Genomic DNA, 21,247 nt, shown 5'->3' with positions numbered 1-21,247 from the left:
GGCTCTCTCTTCTCTACGGGGACCTGGCAGTTGGCTGTCCTTGATTTCACTATATATTCATAGTCAGTTCTTGCCTTTTCCCAGTGTTTGCACCACTTTTTCGGTGGTGACTCTTTTCTAGCTATGCTTTAGAAATACATTTTTATAGAGAAGTTGGAAAATACTGAAGCAGTCATGTAAGAAAACTACAAATCTTACTCCACTTGCCTAGTGATCATTGCTGTTATAATTCTAGTCTTTTTACACTTGCTATATACATTTGAAAAAACGGACCATGCCTGTGTACCAGGGGATGCAAACTCACTTGCTGCGAGGGACCATGTGAATGGACAAAAGTGAGTTGAGTGGCCTGAGGGGTCGGCCAGTGCAAGCTGGGGAGCATGGGCCTCATCTGAATTCATTATCATTCGTATCTTTTTGAAATAAAATGTATCTATTAGTAGATTTGTGATGTAAGCATATTCTGTTTTCATGAATTTTTCAACTTCTCTACATGTCGTTTAAATGTTCTTCTGCGACCTGATTTTAATAGCTGGACAGTATTATATCATTACTGATGTAGTGTAAAACTGGTAAGGTCAGCGGACATGGAATTGTTTCTAAATTATCAGCAATATTACACATATCTTTGTGCCCATTTCTGATTATTTTGTTATGATAAATTCCTGAAAGTAGTATTTGCAGGTCAGAGGATGACTTTTTTTTTTTTTTTTTTTAAAAAAACTTCAGCTGTGCTTGGGGCTTTAACTGTGGTAGGACTTTCTACGGTCGACTATTTTCCAGTCAGCAGGAGATGGTGTGGCACGCCTGGAGGTGGGCCCTCCTGATTCCAGCCTTGGGCCCAGCTCCCCTGGACTCGCTGCCTCTTCTCCCTGAGTTGGAAGTGCTGATTAACTTCAGCCTAGTGGTCTCTGGCTGAGGCATTTTAGCCCATGTGGCTAGCGTGGGCTGGGCTTGGCTGGGAGCAGGGTGGCCTCTGGGAAGGAATTGGTGAGCTCAGCCGGGCTGGAGCTGTGCCCAGTGAACTCACTGCCTCCAGAAGCCTTGGCTGCCTTTGCCAGAGCCCTGTCTTCCAGCCTGAGCCCATGGCTCAGAACTGGCTGTTCTGCCTGCAGTGTGGGAGAAGAAGCCTGTCCAGATGATCGCCTGCTCTCCAGTCTTGTTCTTCCTTCCCAGCCCCCTCCGTCAACATCTGGTTTCTTTGGAAAACCTTATAATTACTCGAAGGGAGAGAGGACCGCCCCGGAGAGCAATCGGTTGTTTTCACCTCTTGCTTTTCAGAGTTCCTGCCCCTGAAATGGGGAGGGAGGAGGCAGGGAGACATGCTGGCATTGTGGCTTTTTCTGGAAGCATTTCCCCCCCTGGACTGTAAACCCTTAGAGTCCCTGACCATGCAGCCATGAGGAAGACAGGGTTGCAGTGTCTCAGTCTCTCAGTCCCCAGGCCTGGCTGGAAGTGGGTGAGTGAGCCTGAGGTCGTAAGAGTTGGTGGTTGTGGATGTTGCTGCTCTGGGGAAGAGGCCAGAGGAGAAATGGCCTTAGAATTAATTCCCCTTTCATTTCTCAGCTCACGAGCACACCTGAAGCCCCTGAATCAGCACGGGAGGGCCTGCTCTCCACCCCACCCACCCCAGAGTTCCTCAGGTTGCAGGAGGTGCCTGTCTTGCTTTACAGCTAGTGCTTGGAGTCCCAGAACAGCTTCCTTGGATACTGCTTTTGTTGGGGCTCTCCCAGGCTCCAGGCTGTGGTCTTGAGCACTGCAATTGGGTCATTCCTGCCCTGAGCTCATTGCAGGTCTGAGTGGTGGGAGGACCCTAGAAAGCAGAGTAAAGTCCAGTGTGGGACCATGCCAGGCTTGTGCAGTCCCAGCTCAATACTCGGCCTGGTCAGATGGTCCTCTAGTCCCTAGTCTGGGGGTGGAGACAGTTCCAGACACTTCCAGGACACTTCCGGTCGTCATCAGCTGTCTGGATGATAAGATCCATTGGCCAGTAATGAGTGACCAGCTGGGCTTTCTGACTTGGCTGCCTCGGTCCCTGGGGCTCTTCACCCTGAAATATGGGCTGGGAGTCTGTGATTACCTGGCCAGCCCAGTAATCGTGGATCTAGGTTTTCCATGTGACTCATTTTCACTGAGTGTTCATCAGGTCCTCCCTGAGTTTGAGCCTGTATCCCTGTCAGTTACCCTCACTGTCCTCTATCCCTTTTATTGTCACTCAATCTGATTGAGTGCTTTGTAGCCAAGACTCTCAGATGGCCACATGTTAGTATGAGGAGCCCATTCTGGTTAGTTCCAAATGAGCAGCACTGGCAATTGGTACAGTGGGGAGTAAGAAAGGAGAGGTCTTCCTGGATTGGAGGCACCAGGGAGGGCTTCCTGGAGGAAGGGGAGCAGCCTTTGAAGGAAGAGTCAGAGACATTGCACTAGCCAGAGACCCTCCAGTGGGCCCCTGTCTGGTCCCAGGTAAACTCTGCCCATGGATCAGGGAAGGGTCATCTTTTGTTCTCTCTCTCCTTTGGAAGGTTTTATTGCCAACCTGTCAGTGCAGCGACAGTTCTTCCCCACTGATGAGGATGAAGCGGGAGCCGCCAAGGCCTTGATGAGACTTCAGGACACGTACAAACTGGACCCAGACACGATTTCCAGAGGGGATCTTCCAGGTAGCTTCCAGGTGTTTCTCCTTTGGTACCTTCCCCCCCCCAACCCCACCCCCGTTTTGGCTGCCCTGCTGACCTATGCCACAGCTGGATCTTTAACCCACTGGCCAGGCTGGGGGTCAAACCAGCGCTGCAGAGACACTACCAATCTCATTGCACCACAGCGAGAATTCGCCTCTCTTAGTTTTTCACAGGCCCCTCTCTTTCTTTCTTTTTTTTCTTTCTCTCTCTCTCTCTTTTTTTTTTTTAGGACCACACCCACAGCATATGGAAGTTCCCAAGCTAGGGAACTTAAACAACTGGAGCTGTAGCTGCTGACCTACACCACAGCTCACAGCAACGATGGATCCTTAACCCACTGAGGAGGCCGGGGATTGAATTATGTCCTCGTAGATACTAGTCCGGTTTGTTACTGTTGCATCACAATGGGAACTCCATATAGGCCCCTTTTCAATTCAACTGACTGCTTCAGTATGTTTATAAGACATATTTACTGGCTCTTAAAGGCCAGTAAACCCAGGGATCCAGTTAGACTCCATTAGACCTTGGAAGCTGCCTCACCCACGGGACAGCAGAGGGAATCACAGCGTGTGGGGGAGGGAGGCACTGTGCTGTTGGCTGGTCAAGTCTGGAGCCTTGGTACTGAGGAGTTGAGTGAGCCAGCAGGAAGGAGTATAGACTTCCTTAATCCTCACTCCGTCAGGTTTTGGAGCAAGCCAGGCCGCTAGGCCAGAGGGACACCTGTGAGATCCATTCAGCCTGTGGCTGGGAGAATGATTGGTGGGGAGAGGGAGCCACAGCCAGGCACTGACCTTTGACATTCAGTGAACATGTGTATGCATGTCCTAGAGGGGCAGTGGGGGAGGGGGGAGGCCATCCTTCCTTGTGTCTCCCCAAGCACCTCCTCCAGGTGAGCCCTGCCAGTTCTGTCACTTGAGGTGTCTCGTGAGCATGGATGACATCCAGGTCTGGGTTCCCTGTCAAGGCTTGCCTGCTGAGCTTCCAGCCGGTGCAGACAAATCCGGGGGACATCTCTACTTGGATGTCCCATTGGCTCCTTAAAATTCATACATCCCGAACTGAAATCTTCATCCCATTTTGAACTGTCTGCTATCCTTCCTCCTGATGTTAGCAGAAAGCTCTCTATCCACTGGCTGCCCTGTGGATTCTACCTCCTAAAATGTCTTCTGCCCTTGGAGGCCCTCACTCCAGCCTCACGGTTGCTTCTTTCTCATCTAGGCTATTGAAATAATTGTTCTGACCTGTTGTGTACCTCCAGGTCACTCTTTAAAATCATCCTCCGTGTGGTCTTGAGTACATATCTTTTTACATGAGTTCCTGAACACAGTGCTTAACTTAGGGGGCTAAACCCAAATTCCTCTTAATGTGTGGTCTTTAACGTCCTGCAGGGCAGTCCCCCTGCCTCCTTGTCCGTTGTGCTAGGCTCCCCCACTGCTCAGCTCTTTTTTAATCCCATCACCTCTGCAGGAATACCTTTTCAACCTCTGCTGAGTTTCGTGTGTGGTCGCTCTTCAGCACTCAGCTCAGCTGGCAACTCTCCAGGGATTTCGAGGCAGCTCCTGGGAAGGATGCAGAGTGTCTGGGAGCCATTCTTGACATGCCTGGCATCTGTGAGACATGCTGATAATAGCTACTGGTTATTACTACTCTGGGGATTCATGGAAGACATTTTCATATGTCGTCTTGTTGAATTCTTGGCACAAATTCTTTAAATTGATGGTGTTATCTCTGTTTAGAGATAAGGGACTAAGGATCAGAGAGGCTAAGTTAACTTGTCCGTAGTCACACAGCTCTTGGGTGCCATAGTGAGGCTTATGCAGACCCTGCTTTGTTCAGCTCACTCACTTGGGTTATATTGCCTCCCATCAGTGTGCATTCCTTGGCCTATAGAGCCAGAGATCTGTGGAGGTCCCTGGAGAGTGAAAAGGGACTCAAGGAACCTCCCAAACTTTGATCTGCCGACTAACTTTATCTGGTGTTTACTCTCCTCAATTTCCTGTCCCACATTGTCTGTTCCTGAGCCATCTGGGCAGGCAACCCCCTGGCCTCTGAAGCAGCCAACCTGTTATAGCAGAGGTTTTCATTCTGAACGTCTTAGACATGAAGCAAAATGAGCCCACTCTGAGACAGCTCTTTCATGTCAGCTCAGCTGTGCCTGGGTTGCTGTTAACGGGGTTGTAGGGAGACTCTGCTTTCCAGGGAGGGTCACAGCCTAAACCCTGCCTCTCTCCGTACCTGGGTTACTGTTAACGGGGTTGTAGGGAGACTCTGCTTTCCAGGGAGGGTCACAGCCTAAACCCTGCCTCTCTCCGTAGCTTCCACACCACATCTCCTTTTTTGACTTGAAACTGTCTTCATAGTCACTTTACAGCGCCGAGCCAACAGCAGATGGCGTAAGGTCACAGGACCTACTGAATTGATCCCCACCAAGGGCCCCACCACCTAGTGGTCAAAGTTGGCACTGCAGTCTTGTCTCTTGGCCTCCCTTGGCATCTGTCACATCACTACTGCTCCCTCTGTTTCTTCTACCTCTTAGGTCCTTCTCAGTGTTATTCACTCTGTCCTTTCTGTTTAGGTGGTCTCTGGGGCCCTGGCCTCAGCCACCCTCTCAACTCTTTTCCTGGCGCTACTCCTGGAAGCGATTATCCTTATCCATGGCTTACCTGCCTAAGTTCTATGTTTTATATTCAACTAATTTTTCTACCTTCTAATCTCTTACAGCCAGCTGCCTTTTAGACATCTCCTGTTGACTCACAGGATCATCATACTCTCCTGAAAACTACTTCTTGGTGCTTCCTGGGCTCCTCCATAACAAAGGCCCCTTCCCACTTGTGTAAGGGGAGTCAGAGGCTAGGAGATTGGCTGTGCACTCCAGCCCCAGGCAGGGCCAGCCTGGTTGTGCTCACTGTACTCATGCCCTTGGAGGTGTATGGATTGAAGTCTTTATGTTTTTATTTTTTAAATTTATTTTACTTATTTTTTTATGGCTGCACCTGTGGCATGTGGAAATTCCTAGGGATTGAATCGGAGCTTCAGCTGCCAGCCTACAACATAGCCATAGCAATGCCAGATCTGAGCCACATCTGCAGCTTACATCTCAGCTCCCAGCAACACTGGATCCTTAACCCACTGAGCAAGGCCAGGGATCAAACCTGCATCCTCATGGATACTAGTCCAGTTTGTTACTGCTGAGCCACAGTGGGAACTCCAGGACTGAAGTCCTGGTGGGGCTCTTTTGGAATGATGCCCCCCTTCCAGGGGCCTCGGCTCCGTCTGCGGGGGAATCTCTCTCTCTAACCCATAGGCTCTTTGGAGCCTGACTATTTGCCTCTCCCACTGTAGGAACCAAGTACCAGGCAATGCTGAGTGTGGACGACTGCTTTGGCATGGGCCGCTCAGCTTACAATGAAGGGGACTATTACCACACGGTGCTGTGGATGGAGCAGGTGCTGAAGCAGCTCGATGCTGGGGAGGAGGCTACCACATCCAAGGCCCAGGTGTTGGACTACCTGAGCTACGCAGTCTTCCAGTTGGGCGACTTGCACCGTGCCCTGGAGCTCACCCGCCGCCTGCTCTCCCTTGGTAAGGAGGTTATGGTGGAAGGTTGGATGCAGGTGGGGAGCTGGCCGGAGAACTGGTCACCCTGCTGTCTACTACCTGACAGTCTGACCTATAGCCTAGCCAGTGACTAATGCTTTGCTGCTTTTAGACCCAATCCAGCTGGCAACTAGCTCCTTACCCACCTCAGTTCTGGCCTTAGCCCTTGGCCAGTAGCTAATGGATACTGTGGCACCTGTGGCCTTGAAAACTCCCTTTTTAAATAGGAATCCAGTGCTGCAGTGCATCTGTTGCTATGCAGGATGGAACCTTCACTGAGTCAGCAACAGCTTGAGAGGCAAGCTATACTTCAGGGTTGCTGCAGTGATAACGACCTGACCTGTTAGAGCCCTGAGGCCTAACTGATGGGACTTACTGTGACATTGGTGATTTAAGTGTCTTATGGGGTCAGGCTGAAGGGGATCAAAAGCATTGTGTTTTAAAAACCCATTTGTTCCACCTCTTACCAAGATACATGCATATCATAGTCTGGAATTTCACAGATGAGCAAAGACTTCCATTTGCTCATGCTTTTCCCGGGCCTTAAGTCTGTGGGCAGCTAGTGTGTCTGCAAGACAGATGTGGGAAGAGAGCTTTGCAGACTCTGTTGTGTTAGTAAGAGCCTTGGACAGCAAGTTGGGACACCTGGATTCTTCTTCTCTATACCTAGCCTTAATCTCCCCAAATCTTTGGGCCTCAGTTTCCTCATCTGAGGGGTGACACAGTAATCCTGCCAAGCTTGCTGCTTTGTGTTGAGAGGCCCAGAGAATGATGCTGTGGTAGTGTCACATGAATAGTCTCTCTCTCTCTTTTTTTAGGGCAGCACCTGCACTATATGGAGGTTCCCAGGCTAGGGGTTGAATCGGAGCTACAGCTGCCAGCCTACATCACAGCCACAGCAACGCCAGATCCAAGCCATGTCTGTGACCTACACCACAGCTCACGGAAATGCCAGATGCTTAACCTCCTGAGTGAGGCCAGGGATTGAACCCGTATCCTCATGGATATTGGTCAGGTTCGTAATGTGCTGAGCCACAACAGGAAACTCCTTTTTTTTCTTTTTTCTTTTTTTAAAAAAATATGGCTATTCTTGGAGCCTGTGTTTCAGCCTGCCTTCTGGCTGTGGCCAGCATGTGATGTGGTTGCCTGTAGCAGATGTCCTCTAGGGGACAGATGTAATGAGCACACAGCCAAGTTGGAGAGGAAGAGGCAGAAGCCTGGACTGCTTCTTTGGACCTGGTCCTCGGGACCTCCAGGAGGGACTGAGGGGAGAGCCGTGTCAGTGGCTAGGTGTCCTCCCTGCCCTTTGTTGCTCCTTTCTCATCTCTGGCCAGAGTCAGGAGAACCACTTTGACCAGCAAGCTCTGCTTAGGTGCTGTGGAAGGCAGAGTGCTGCGTGCAAGAGAGCTGCTGGGAGAGAAAACCGCTTAGAGAATAATTTCTCTAAATGACCTAACAGATGTTTGTGGTTTCCTTTTCCTTCATGATCTCTGCTTTTTCTAGACCCAGGCCATGAACGAGCTGGAGGGAATCTGCGCTACTTTGAACGGTTGTTGGAGGAAGAAAGAGAAAAAATGTTATCCAATCACACAGAGGCTGGGCCCTCCACCCCAGGAGGCATCTATGAGAGGCCTGTGGATTACCTGCCTGAACGGGATGTCTACGAGAGCCTCTGTCGTGGGGAGGGTGTCAAACTGGTGAGACCCGAGGGTGGGTCGGGGCCCAGGCTGTGGACCTGGAGCGGACAGGCAGACCTGGGGAGGATATTCCTCTGTCTGGAGGTGGCTTGCTCGGCGCTTGGTAGCATCTGCGGAGGCTGATACGTGGGTGTCCTCTGAGCTGTGGGTCAGGAGATTGTCTTCACGAGGCCCCAGGCAGTTTCAGTCCTCTAAGTTACTACTGAGCTCTGTTCCGCACCCCTGTACGAGCTCCTGCTCGACTCACTGTTGTGAGGAAAACCATGGGTGTGGATGAGCCATGGGGCTGGTGGAAGTCATGGTTTCTAGCAAAGACAAGGCAGTTGCTTGAGGCCACGGGGTATCATGGGCCTTTGAGAGCCCTGGGGTCCGGGTGCATCCTCAAGGAGGCTCAGGTGTGAGGCAGCCTCTCAGCCTTTCCTGTGCCCATGTATTCTTGGCTCCTACTGGCTCCTCTGTCTGGAAGGGCTTCTTCTCCGCCCCAGCCCTTCTAACCTATTCACATCTCTGAGAAAGGGGTCAGGGATTACACCCAAGACAGGACTTGAAGATGTGAAGTATTCTTGGGAGAGAAGAAATAGTGAATAATTTGTGGGGTATCATTTCATGCCAGACTGGGGGGTTTTTGTTTTCTTTTCTGATGAGGCGGGAGGGAGTGGCTGCTGGACGTGGGGCGTGAGACCTGTGTCTGCAGCCAGCCAACCCGGAACTGAGGGTTAGGACTCAACTCAGTTCAGGGCCTTTGCTCTGTGCTCCCCAGACACCCCGAAGGCAGAAGAGGCTTTTCTGTAGGTACCACCATGGCAACAGGACGCCACAGCTGCTTATTGCCCCCTTCAAAGAGGAGGATGAGTGGGACAGCCCGCACATCGTCAGGTACTATGATGTCATGTCCGACGAGGAAATCGAGAGGATCAAGGAGATCGCAAAACCCAAAGTAGGTGTCTCTACAGTTCCTTCTCGGGCCTCTCACCCCTGGTACCATGGGGCGGGCAGCTGGTTGCGTACCTGGCTGGTCTTTGCTGATGCCTGCCTGGCATGAGTTGCTGTTGGGTAGTGAGGGGGTTGCAGACTCAGTTTGAACTTCTGGGTTCACGGTCCCTTGGGGGAAGAAAATTGAGGTCACCAGATTAGAAGCCAAGTGATATGATTGAAGGGCACGCTGGGAGCAGGGCATGCCCACAGTGACAAGTGTCAGCTCAGCTGGTTGGGGCTGCTGTAGGCGAGAGTTTTTAGGAAGTATGCCATGAGATACTGCCGGGCTGGGTCCTGTGGAGCTCCCGATGACGATGGCAAAAGAAGTGATTGACCTGGGGGAGAATGAACATTTCTACAAGATTGAGTCTTCTCATCCAAGAGCACTCTGGGTTTCTCCATTTATTCACGTCTTAAATTTTTTCTTCCTATAATCCCTGAACATTCCTTGTTAAGTTTATTCCTGGCCATTTTTTGGTTCTTATAACTTTACGTTGTTTCTTTCGACATTGTGTTTTTACTGGTTATGTTATTAAATTAGTTTACTATATATGCTAAGCTGTTGGTTGTAAAAATATATTTCATAGTAACAGCTGATGTTTACTGAGTTCTTAAGTGTGGCAGCCCGTGTTCTAAGTCCTTAACATATGTTAACTGCCATGTGTATTAAGCAGGCTGTGTCATTATCTTCATTGTATCCACAAAGAGACACACTTGGTGCAGATCACAGCTAGTTGTTGCTGACTTTATTATCCTCTTTCAGTTTTAGCCACTTATCTTGGGTTGTCCAGATAGTATTAACACCTGCAAATAAGAAAATTTTTGTTTTCTCCTTCCTAATAGTTATAGTTCTTATGTTTTTGTTGTCTTATTGAACTGTCTGGAACTTTTAGAGCATTCTTCTTTTTTTTTTTTTTTAAAGGCTGTACCCCCGGCATGTGGACGTTCCCAGCCTAGGGGTTAAATCAGAGCTGTAGCTGCTGGCCTACACCACAGCAACGCGGGATCCAAGCCATGTCTGTGACCTGCATCACAGCTTACAGCAATGCCGATCCTTAACCCACTGAGTGAGGCCAGGGATTGAACCTGCATCCTCATGGTTCTTAGTTGGGTTTTAACCACTGAGCCACGAAGGAAACTCCTGCTCATTCTTACAATAGGAATCTTTGTCTTGTTCCTGAATTTCCTGGAAATTCTTTTCGTTTTTCATTGCTAAGTATACAGTTGGCTGTTTGTTTTGTATGTATGTCATCATGTTATAAAGTTACTGGTCTAGTTCATTAAGGATTTTTTCCCATTTGACATCTTTCAAGGAGAACCACTTTCTGCTATATCCCCACCCTTCTCCTATCGCTGGTGATTAGGAGGCAGGGGTTAGCTGGATATCCTTTGTTGCTCTGCTCCCAATAGAATTGTAGAGGCCAGGAGGCCCAGCGCTCCTAGAGAGACCCAAAATAGGTTTCCCTGGGCTGCATCTTGGAACAACCTTGGCTTGAGGTACTAGGGCATCTAGGAAGGAGTCAGTTCTTAGTATCACTGATGTGGCTGAGGGAGGGTCTAGCCAGCGTGCACGTAGAGAATGGGGACCAGAAAGCCGCCCCTCTCTTCCCTTTCTGGGGTCAGCCCCGAAGTCCTCCAGGAAGGAAAACTACTTTCTTTGAGTTTGAGGTGAGAGAGGCCCTGTTGTGCCAGAACCATCTGTGAGGTTCCTTACTTGTCTCTCAGACCACGACCCCGGGACACTTCTGTGTGTGTGTTCATGTTGGGTACATGTGTGCTCATGGGTGTGGCCGGGCGGGAGGGAGTGTTGGAAAGATTTGTCTTTGAACAGAAGCCATGTGAAGAGCCAAACATGGTGGCTCTTACAAGCTGACCTCTCCTTTCCGGAGCCTGTGAGGAACAGATGCTATTTTGGCTTTGAAGTAGGGCCCATGAGCTTAACTTGGCCTGTGGGGAATGCCTGGCAGCTGCTTGTGGGTCCCTGGCCTGCTTTCAGAATAGCCCTGCTGTCCCTGGGAGCAGAGCACAGCTGCCCAGAGCCTCACTGTGGGCGTCAGGCCAGTGCCGAGGCTCAGATGTGTGAATGGGGTCTAGCTGCAGCTTCATTTGTCATCAGGGAAGAGCCGTAGATAGGATCTCGGGGAAGCCCTCTGTGCTGGGTGCACTGCCATCTTACAGAACATGCTGCAGCAGCACAGTGTCCGCCTCCTAGCCAGCCTTCTGGTCCATCCTCTTCTCTCCATCCCTCCTGCTGCCTCTTGTCCTGATCTCTGCCTTCCCTCCTCTCTGGCCTCTGTGTTCCTGCTCTGTCCCTCCTTAGTCACCCCTCCATGAGGTGTCTAGAGTGATCTTTCTTCCATTCAGATTGTGGTGTCCGTCCCCTGCATCTCAGCTAGGTGGTCCCCTCCATGTAGGAAACCATTCTTGACCCTATAGACTGAGCTCCCACAGCAGACATGGAGCTTCTCCTCTCCGGCTCCTACCATGCTGTGCTGCGATCACCCAGCTAGCTTTCTGCCTTCCCCACTTCACTGAGTTGTATGAGGGCAGGGTCCATGTCCTGGTCACCCAGCACAGTGCCAGGTGCAGAGTAAGCACTCATTAGGACAGTCCATAGCCAAACCACTGGGGGCTGGCTCCAGGCTGCACCTTTTGTGGAGGCTGGGGTGGAGGGTATGAAGTAGGTGAGAGGTTCGTGTGTTTAGGAGGAAGGATTCACTTATGCAACTTGTAGGGTCCCTTTCTGATTCTATCATCTGACCTTGCGAGGCTCCCAAGGGAGCAAAAACTGTGCCCTTTCCTTGCAGCAGTGGGAGGCGAGTGTGTGCTGGTGCAGTAGGAGAGTGTCCGGGTAGGTTTCCGGGCAGAGGAGGCCAGCGAGGTTTAGAGAGATGATGGACTTGACCAAGTTGAGAGGAGCATGCAAGATTGAGGCTCTGGGTTGGCAGTACAGTCTGACTGTGGTGGGAGCAGCTAAGTGCCTGTAGCTGTGGTGCATGGTCCTAGTGAGAAAGGGGGCTGTCCAGGCAGATGGGTGGAGGGACAGAGCAGACTGCATAGGCATAATTCTGCAGACAGTATAGACCTGGGAGGGAGCAGGGGTGGGCAGTGACCAAGCAGAGCAGTGGCCAAGGTCTGACAGCAGAGCAGGAAGATGGAAGCCACAGACTACTGCCCTGGCCCGGCATATAAAATCAGGGGGCCTTGGCTAAAGCCACTGCCTGCAGAGCTCCTTTACCCCCTGGCTTGACTGGCAGGTCAGGTCCAAGTATTTCCAGGAAAACACTCAAGGCCTAGAATAAGTCTGCCTTCTCTTTCTGCCTTCTAGCTTGCACGAGCCACTGTTCGTGATCCCAAGACTGGTGTCCTCACTGTTGCCAGCTACAGGGTCTCCAAAAGGTTAGTAAAGGTGATGTGGTTGGGTGGCTGCTCAAGCCCCAACTCTATGGCCTCCTTGTTCCGGCTAAAGGAAGAGTGGCTTGGCTTGTCCTTCCTGCTGGCACCTGCTCTGTGGAGCACTCATCCTGTGCTGCCTGTTAGTGCTGGCCCTGACACCAAGGAGCATGCAGGACCTCGTCTAAGCCTGCCTTTCCCACTTTTCTTTCTCTGCCTCTTGTTTGGCTTAGCTCCTGGCTAGAGGAGGACGACGACCCTGTGGTGGCTCGGGTGAATCGTAGGATGCAGCACATCACAGGGCTGACAGTAAAGACTGCAGAATTGTTGCAGGTATGACTTGTTTCTGGGACCCTGGGTTGGGAAGGGAGTATTTCTGGTTAGGTGGCCTCCCAGGGTGCCCAGGGCCAGGCATAGGGTAGCTTGCTCCGTAGACTGTATAACTGCAGGATGCTGTGAGTATGGAGTAACCTCATGTTGAGAAGCCAGAATTAAATATGGCCACTGGCATTCAACAGTTAGCATTCAACACATATCGATAGACTCTATCTTCTCTGTGCCCAAGTATCATACTAGGAGCTGGGATCATTGGTGGGCATGGCAGGCCCTTTCATGTGTGTTTTTTTTTTTTTTTTTTGTCTTTTTAGGGCTGCACTTCTGGCATATGCAGGTCCCCAGGCTAGGGGTTGAATCAGAGCTGCAGCTGCCAGCCTATACCACAGCCACAGCCAGTCGAGTTCCGTTCCATGTCTGTGACCTACACCACAGCTCACAGCAATGCTGGATCCTTAACCCACTGAGCAAAGTCAGGGATCGAACTGGAGTCTTCATGGATACTAGTTGGGTTCATTACTGCTGAACCACCATAGGAACTCCCCCAATTCTGTACTTTATCACATTTGATAAACAGAGTTTTCTACTCCAATAGGAAGATCTTCTGTCTTGCAAAGCCCCTTCCCTCTCATTTCCTATGTCCATAGGTCTCCATTATTGCCAGTTTTGCAGCATTTCTCATCTGACTGAATTGCCAAAAAGGTTATACAAAACCAACTTTTTGAGGACTAATAGTTGAGTCCCAAAGGTTTTTATGGTTTCATTAAGACACAGTAGTAGCCAAGTGTCCCCAGGTGGGCAGTGGTGGTGCCCATTGCTGCATCAGCTTCTTTTTTTCCATGTTGGATTCGGCACATTGTCTCTCATCTTGCTACTGAAGCTGAAATGACCATTGTGATTTAGGACTTATGTGGTGCTGATTGACTTTTCAGAGGCGTATACCACATCTAATCCAGTCAGTGACACCTGCGGTTACTCAGCCCTCTTGGAGGCGCTGAGGTAGAGCAGCAGCTTTGACCACCCTGCCGCCAGCCACCCATGCCCTGCAGCTTCACTTGGATGCAGAAGTACTCTGTGTAGTAGAATATTAGAATGGCAGGGAGGAAGGAGGCAGAGGATGGAGCAGTGAGATTACAAAGCAGAATTCATTGACCAACAGAATGGTCGGGAGCTCTGAGCAGGCAAGCCTCAGGCTACCCCCTGCAGGGGAATGCTTGGTTTTTTTTATAGACAGGGGTCGTTTTGTTGGGTCAGGTAGTCAGTGGCCTTGGGGCTGTCTTTGTTTATTTGATAAGAAGGAGTCTGTAAGTCTGGATTTGGCTGGATTCTGCTGATTTTTTGTCCTTTTAGGCCTTGATTCATTTTCCATCTAAGAGTGGACCACTGTGGGATGGGGTAGGATATGTTTTTCCTGGTCAGCCTGACCAGGAAGAGCTTCTGGGACATGGTGGCAGAGATGACAGGAGCACTACCAGGCACCGAGTAGCTCCCAAACTAGCATTAAAAAACCCCAACAACCATCTCTTTTACCATGTGACGGTACAGGAAAAAGATGGAACCAACTTCAGTGAACTAGGAACCTGGACTTTCACTAGACACTGAGTGTTTTGATCTTTGACTTCTCAGCCTCCCGAACCATGAAAAATAAATATATGTTGTTTATAAGTAAAACAAACAAACAAAAAATCAACAAACCGGAGTTCCCGTCGTGGCACAGTGGTTAACGAATCCGACTAGGAACCATGAGGTCGCGGGTTCGGTCCCTGCCCTTGCTCAGTGGGTTAACGATCCGGCGTTGCCGTGAGCTGTGGTGTAGGTTGCAGATGTGGCTCGGATCCCGCGTTGCTGTGGCTCTGGCGTAGGCCGGTGGCTACAGCTCCGATTCAACCCCTAGCCTGGGAACCTCCATATGCCGCGGGAGCGGCCCAAGAAATAGCAACAACAACAACAACAACAAAAGACAAAAAGACAAAAAAAAAAAAAAAAAAAAAAAATCAACAAACCAATCCTGAGTTTGTTGTTGGCTTTCTTCAGGATTACCATCTCATTACCTTCTAAACAGCCAGGGCCCAGGCCAGGGCCTGCCTCACGGGCTCCCTCTTTTGCTATCCAAGTGTCCCCAAAGGGCTGGAGCTGCTCTGCAGAGGCCATCTGCAGCTTGCCCATCTTGTCCTGTTTGGGAACCACATTTATGCTGCATCCTTCCTTTTGCACACAGCCGTAGCCCTGTTGGCAGCATTTGTTCTGCCTGTACTGGCAGGGAAGTTATCCTCATCCTTAGAGAGGCTGGTCTTGGGGGTTCTGGTTGTTTCCTGGGGAGATAGTATCCTTGGAGAGACAGGCTGCTGACAAAGTCCAATACTGTTATTTCCCACCAGGTCGCTAATTATGGAATGGGAGGACAGTACGAGCCGCATTTTGACTTCTCCAGGGTAAGGCCCAAATCACAGGTGCTTTCAAGGGCCCTGCTCCAGCTGATTTGGAGCTGTCTGGAGCACTGCAGCCTCCACATCAGGCCCCCACTGCCTCACTAGGGTCCAGTCTTGCTGCTGGGCAAGCCCAAGGCTGGAGGCAGGTACAGCCCCTTTGTTTCCCCTGTGATGGAGGGAGTGGTGGCCCCCTGCCATTCTTTTCCCTGGCCCCACCCCTGCCATTCTTTCCCCTGACTCTAAAGCAAAGGCCCTCCCCAGGCTCTGTGAAAGCTGTTTCTGCCCCCTCCCCCGTGCCTGGCCAGGATTTCCTTTGTAGCCCCGGCTCATGGTCCAGGCCAATGTATGAACCACATACTTAGTACCTTCCCTTGACCTTTTTGGCCCCAGTCCTGCGGGTGGTGGGTGAAGTCAGTTGCAAACTTGGGTGAAAGTTGTTATCTGTTGCAGCGACCTTTTGACAGCGGCCTCAAAACGGAGGGGAATAGGTTAGCGACGTTTCTTAACTATGTAAGTACTGCGTACAGGCCTACCTGTTTACTCTCACTTAATTTTATAGAAGGATGAACAAGATGCTTTCAAGCGTTTAGGGACGGGGAATCGTGTGGCCACGTTCTTAAACTACGTGAGTATGATGCGTGCAGCGTATGGTCCTTAAAGGGAGCCTGTGTCCAGAGTGCTTTCTTAGATCCACGCCCATCAGGGCTGCTACCACCAGCTGTTGCTTGATGGCTGGGCCTTTCTGGCCCCCAGCACCCTTCTTGGCTGGAGTAGAGAGTTGCCCTTTGTTCCCACCTATGTGCTCCCCGCCACCCACCCCGTGGCTTTTACATCCCTGGCTCCTTTTTGATGGGCCCAGTGCTAGTCTGGAATTTGGGGATGGGGTGTCCTGGAGGTTCCTTCCTTGGCAGGAGAATGAGGAGGTAACCACGAGATGCTCTTGGATGAAGCTGCCTTTGTTTCCCCAGAGCTCAGTGGCCTGCCTGCCTCCCACCTGCTGCCTGTGCTCCAGCCACAGGCCAGTGGGTTTACCTCTCACACAAGGAACAGTTTCCTCCCCCCTTTGCAGAGAGAACGAGCTCTAAAGAGGCATCGGAACTGTTGAGTGACTTAGAGATAGAAACCTGTGTTCATGTTTCCCTTTGATGTCGCATTAATTTCTTACTGTGTGATTATTATGTGCTGGGGACTGCCACGAACGTGCTGGTGAGCAGGACCTGTGTGGTTTCTCTTGAGCTTACGATTTAATATGAAAGACTCACTTTAAACCTAGGAGAGGTAATTGTTTAGTTACCATGGTGATAAGTGCTTTGAAGAAGTAGTGCAGGTTGGGGTTCACAGAAGCTTCCCTTGGGAAGTAGCACGTCAGTTGAGACTCACACATTGAATGGAAAGTAGTTGGTGGAACATGATTTCTGGCAGAAGAGAGAATGTGGAGACCTGGCAGAGGGACAGAACTCGGGAAGTTAGAAAGATGGAAAAAGGGTGATGCGTCTCAGAGATGGTGCGTGAATCTGGGGTGGCTACAGAGGTTGGTGAGACTGCCAGCCTTTGAGTTCTAGAAAAGAGCCTGGATTTATCCCCCCTCCAGTGGGGAGCCCTCAGGGGTTTTCATCTTATTCATTTACCATACTTCTTTGGAGGGCCCTGCAGTCTGTCTGCTATGTGTCCTGTGGAAATAATTTTTTAGCTCCACATTTTATTATATTACAGGCAAAAAACCTGAATTAAGAGAGTCAGAGGAGAAAGGAGCATCTAGGGTGTGAGCTGAGGCACGCTCTGTGAATATGTGTACAGCCTTGCTGCTGTGGAAATTGTGTTCCACTTTGTTTGAGATTTTGCTGTGGGAGAGACAGGGCCCTACCTGCCCACCCAGCTGGCCCTGGTGATGGTGGCTGTTCTGGGAAGCTGAGGATCTGACTAGAGCTGTGGATGACTTGAGACAGAGGAAAAGAGCCCTCGGTGGGGACCACAGGTGGTGTTGGAAGCTGCAGGGAGCTTGTAGGGCACAGCGGCTTAGGCAAGGGCCAGGCTGGATGAGGGTAAAAGGGGAGGGGTCGGTCAGGCATTTTTCCAGTGCAGACTCAGATCGTTCCCACCTGAGGACAGCCAGGATATGGGTCTCTTGCAGGTCTGTGTCTCTCAAGTGCCCGTGGCATGGAGATTGTCCTGATGCACCACACAGTTAATTAAGCAGGACTTAGGGAGGGGCCAGGTGTAGGAAGAGCCATTTTTGGCTGAAGAGCTAGTGGTGGAGCTGCTCATGCCCAAAGGAGGGTGATCAGATACCTGGTCATGTCCTTTGTGGCTCAGTTGCTCTGAGAGTCCTGAGTAGGAGGGCCAAGCTCTACTGCCTTGTATTCCCAGATGAGTGACGTGGAAGCTGGTGGTGCCACCGTCTTTCCTGATCTGGGGGCTGCAATTTGGCCTAAGAAGGTAAGCTCTGGTTCTCCTGAGTCAAAGGTTGAAGGCAGGGCTCAGTCTCATCCACGCCCTTCGTCCCCATTCCTGGCCTGTTTGACCATCACTTTTAGGGGCCTTAGCCCGTTCCTGCCTGAACCCTGACCTTGCGCTCTCACCTTCCACCTGGGGAGATGGGATGGGGAGGAAGTCTCTTCAGGGGCAGGTGAGAATCTGAACATCCCCTACCGTGAGGGGCAGGTGCTTCCTGGGGAACTTCTCTACCCTGGCGTCCCAGAGCCCTGTGCGCCGTACATGGGAAGGGGAGGGTGTTTCTGCCCATAGAGGGCTCTGTGGTACTCGGGGTCAGATCCTTGAGCCACATATCCCAGGGCGCAGTCTGACAGGCCTTCTCTTTCCAGGGCACCGCCGTATTCTGGTACAACCTCTTGCGGAGCGGGGAAGGTGACTACCGAACGAGGCATGCAGCCTGCCCTGTGCTTGTGGGCTGCAAGTGGGGTGAGTGGCTGAGGTGTGGCATTGGCCTCTGGCCTCTAGTGGTCAGCCTGAGGCTCTGAGCTAGGAGGCAACTGCTACCAAATTTTCACAAAGCCAAGACTGTCTCCCATTTTGAGATACAGTTTTTTGGATTTTTTTTCCTGCTCACTGGTAGTCCCACCCAGCCATGTAGCTGTCCCCTCAGCTGGTTATGTGCCAAGAGAGCTGTTTGGGAACTTACTCAGAGATGCCTAGAGAGCTAAGGAAGCCCTGAGGAAGAATATCGAACAAGCATCATAGGTTCAGGGTGACCCCGTGGAAGAGTGGACTCTGGCAAGGATTTGAGGGCAAAGTGGGGGAGAACTGGAGACATAGGAAGGGGTGTCCCACGCAGGCAAAACACATGTGGAATAAGGTCTAGGCTAAAACCAGCGTCAGAGGTATGAGTAAGGACTGGCTGCCTTTGCCTCTTGTATTCGGGGAGGCCTGTGGCACAGGGATCAAGAGATGAGGCTTAAACTGAACCCCAGATGTGGCTGGGCCCGAACCATGGAGGCTGAAACTTGAGCCTTGTTCTGGAAGCAGCCCTGGTGAGCTATGGGAAGGCTCGAACCAGGATGTGACAGGGGTGGTCACAAAGAGAGTGTATAGCCCCCTGGGAGAGTTTTGGGGATAAATAGTGATAGGTCCACAGAAAATTAAGCAAATGAAAAAGAAAATGAGAAAAGGAAAAAAAGTTGTACAAGAAAGGAAATATAAGTACAGTTGACTCTTGAACAAAGCCGGGGTATGGGGTGTTGACCCTCTGTTTAGTTGAAAATCTGCATGTGATTTATATTCGGCCTTCCATATACGTGGTCCCTCTATAGCCGAGGTTCTGCATTTGTGTATTCAACCGACTGTGAATCACATAGTACTATAGTATTTACTATTAAAAAAAAATCTGCATTTAAGTGGACTCTTGCAGTTCAGATGTGTTGTTCAGGCATCCACTGTATTAATCTATTAGGTAGCTCAGGTGTGAATAATATTTATGTGATATAATAATGGAAATACTAAATATTAATTTAACTGGAACTCGTGATTTAACTGTATTGAGAGATGGGAGGGGAAATATGTATCTAAGAGTGGTATAAAGAATTCCAACTCTCCGACTTCTCCATGGTAGACTGTCAACATATAAGATCTTAAGTTGAAAGTCAAGAAATAGCATTGTAAGTATATTATTTAGAAAAATGAGGATAAATGAACATACAGGAGTTGAATGTTCAGTGGAAGTGGGGTTGGTGGTGGGAAGGGGTAGGTAGGTGATTGCTATTTATCATTATACACCTTGTAGCACGATTTGATTTTTTCAACTGAGTATATCTATTACTTCAAAATTAAGCGCTATAAATTATATTTAAAAATACTGTGACTTCATTAGGATATTAAAATCAATTTTTTATACATTATGAAAGAGTCTATATGGAGTCTATATGAAATTGTCTTTCTTGAGCATTTAAGACACAGCTTTAGATGATAGACAGTGCGAGCACCAGCTCTGCTTCTCTGCTACCCACAGCACAGGTTGATCTGCTGGCCCAGAGCTCCTGAGGTTAACATCTAGGCCCTCCATGATCCTGACAGGCTTCTGTATCTCCTGCCTCTCAGTTGCCACAGGCCACATCCCAATAACATCAGGCTTGTTGGGGTCTTTGACACACACCAGGGTGGCTCATGCCTTGATATCTTTCTCATCCTGTTCCCACTGCCTGGACCCCGTTGGTATAGAAACTGTCTCCCCTGTCCGTCTTCCCTGGGTAACTCCTACTCAGCTTCCTGTCCCAGCCCTGGCATTTCCTCTTCTCCAGCATGTTTAGGTGCCCTTTGGCTCTGTTTCCATGGCAATGTACACACATATATCGCGTGTCACTGACAGATTTTTGTACAGTTATCTTTCTTCCTCACCAGCTCATAAGCAACTTGAGGCCTGAGACCAAGTCTTAGTCATGTCTGATTCCCAGGCTCAGTGGAGGAGTCATCCTGAAGACTCAAGAGAATGGATGTGTGTATATGTGTAACTGAATCACTTTGTTGTACAGCAGAGATTATTATAACATTGTAAATAAACTATACTTCAATAAAAATTTTAAAAATGTTTTGGCTGCCTACCCAGCAACAGATTGGTAACATACTTTTTATCTGTTCACAGTTTCCAATAAGTGGTTCCATGAACGAGGACAGGAGTTCTTGAGGCCATGTGGATCAACAGAAGTTGACTGACATCCTTTTCTGCCCTTCCCCTTCCTGGCCCCATAGCCCGTATTGTCTTCAAGTTCAACATGACAGACCTCCCTGTGTGCTCCAGCCCTTGTCACACGGGTCTTTGGAGGCATGAATGTGTTTCTGGAGCAGAGAGTGGACTGGGGAAGGTTCTGAGTGACATGGGTCCAGTCTCTCCGGTCAGTCTGTGCTATCTCTGGTCCAAGGGTAGTGTTGGAGTGGCTGCAGCAGAGTCAGGCTGTCTAGCACCCAGTAAGGTGCTTTTGTACCTCAGATGCTTTAGGTGTGAGATATTTCAATGAACCAAAGTTCTGATACCTTGTTTACATGTTTGTTTTTATGGAATTTCTATTAATGTGGCTTTAACCAAAAAATAAATTGTCCCTGCCAGAAGCCTTAAGGAGCCTTATTTGAAGTATTTTTTGAGATGGGGAGCTTTTTATCAAGTTCATCATTTCCTACGCATCTTCTCTGTGCATGCAGAATCTGGGTAATGAATACTTTGGTGGCAATACCCTGCTCTTAGGTTCTAGATCCATTTTCAGCACTCTTTTGCCTCCAGGCTTCAGTGTCCTTTCTGGAAAGTGAGGCAGGTTGTCTCTCCTTGCCTCTCAGAGAACATAGAGATCATGTATGTCCATGATTGTGATGCTGTTACAAATTGAAATTTCTTTTTTAAGATTTTTGAGATACATAGAATTGTTTGTGATACGTAGATGTACAGTTTAAAGAATATGAGAGTGCACAGCAGCCCCCGTGTCAGCACCACCTGGGTTAGAGAAGAGATCATCTTCAAATTTCCACCTCAGGAGCCCCCTGTGAGTCCCTGCGTGATCACATCTCTGACCTGCCCCCAGTACCTCAGGGGTAACCATTGTCTAGTGATTTGGGGTAGTCATGCCTTTGCTTTTCTTTGTAGTTTTACCATCTATGTGTACATCCCTATAAAAATAGTAGTTTTTTTCTTTTCCCTGGTTTTGAA

General features: G+C 49.7%; 1 protein-coding gene across 16 annotated transcripts in view; it reads left to right on the top strand.

Moving 5' to 3' along the window:
* Positions 1-20,665, top strand: part of P4HA2 (prolyl 4-hydroxylase subunit alpha 2) — a 93,235-nt gene extending 72,570 nt beyond the window's left edge. For 8 of the 16 annotated variants that reach the window (XM_021085435.1, XM_021085436.1, XM_021085434.1 and 5 more), the window contains 11 exons: positions 2,523-2,660; positions 6,021-6,260; positions 7,779-7,972; positions 8,733-8,909; positions 12,276-12,346; positions 12,574-12,673; positions 15,052-15,105; positions 15,662-15,727; positions 17,470-17,538; positions 17,925-18,021; positions 20,195-20,665. In XM_021085435.1, coding sequence (XP_020941094.1) covers positions 2,523-2,660; positions 6,021-6,260; positions 7,779-7,972; positions 8,733-8,909; positions 12,276-12,346; positions 12,574-12,673; positions 15,052-15,105; positions 15,662-15,727; positions 17,470-17,538; positions 17,925-18,021; positions 20,195-20,265 — 1,277 coding nt within the window. In that variant the 3' untranslated portion in view covers positions 20,266-20,665. Of the gene's footprint in view, positions 1-2,522; positions 2,661-6,020; positions 6,261-7,778; positions 8,910-12,275; positions 12,347-12,573; positions 12,674-15,051; positions 15,613-15,661; positions 15,728-17,469; positions 17,539-17,924; positions 18,022-20,194 lie in introns of all 16 variants that reach the window. The other 8 variants (XM_021085438.1, XM_021085437.1, XM_021085439.1 and 5 more) reach the window with 3 other exon arrangements.

This window comes from Sus scrofa, chromosome 2 (genome assembly GCF_000003025.6).
Source record: "Sus scrofa isolate TJ Tabasco breed Duroc chromosome 2, Sscrofa11.1, whole genome shotgun sequence".
Taxonomy (NCBI): Eukaryota; Metazoa; Chordata; class Mammalia; order Artiodactyla; family Suidae; genus Sus; species Sus scrofa.
This window is presented reverse-complemented; position numbering and strand designations above follow the sequence as displayed.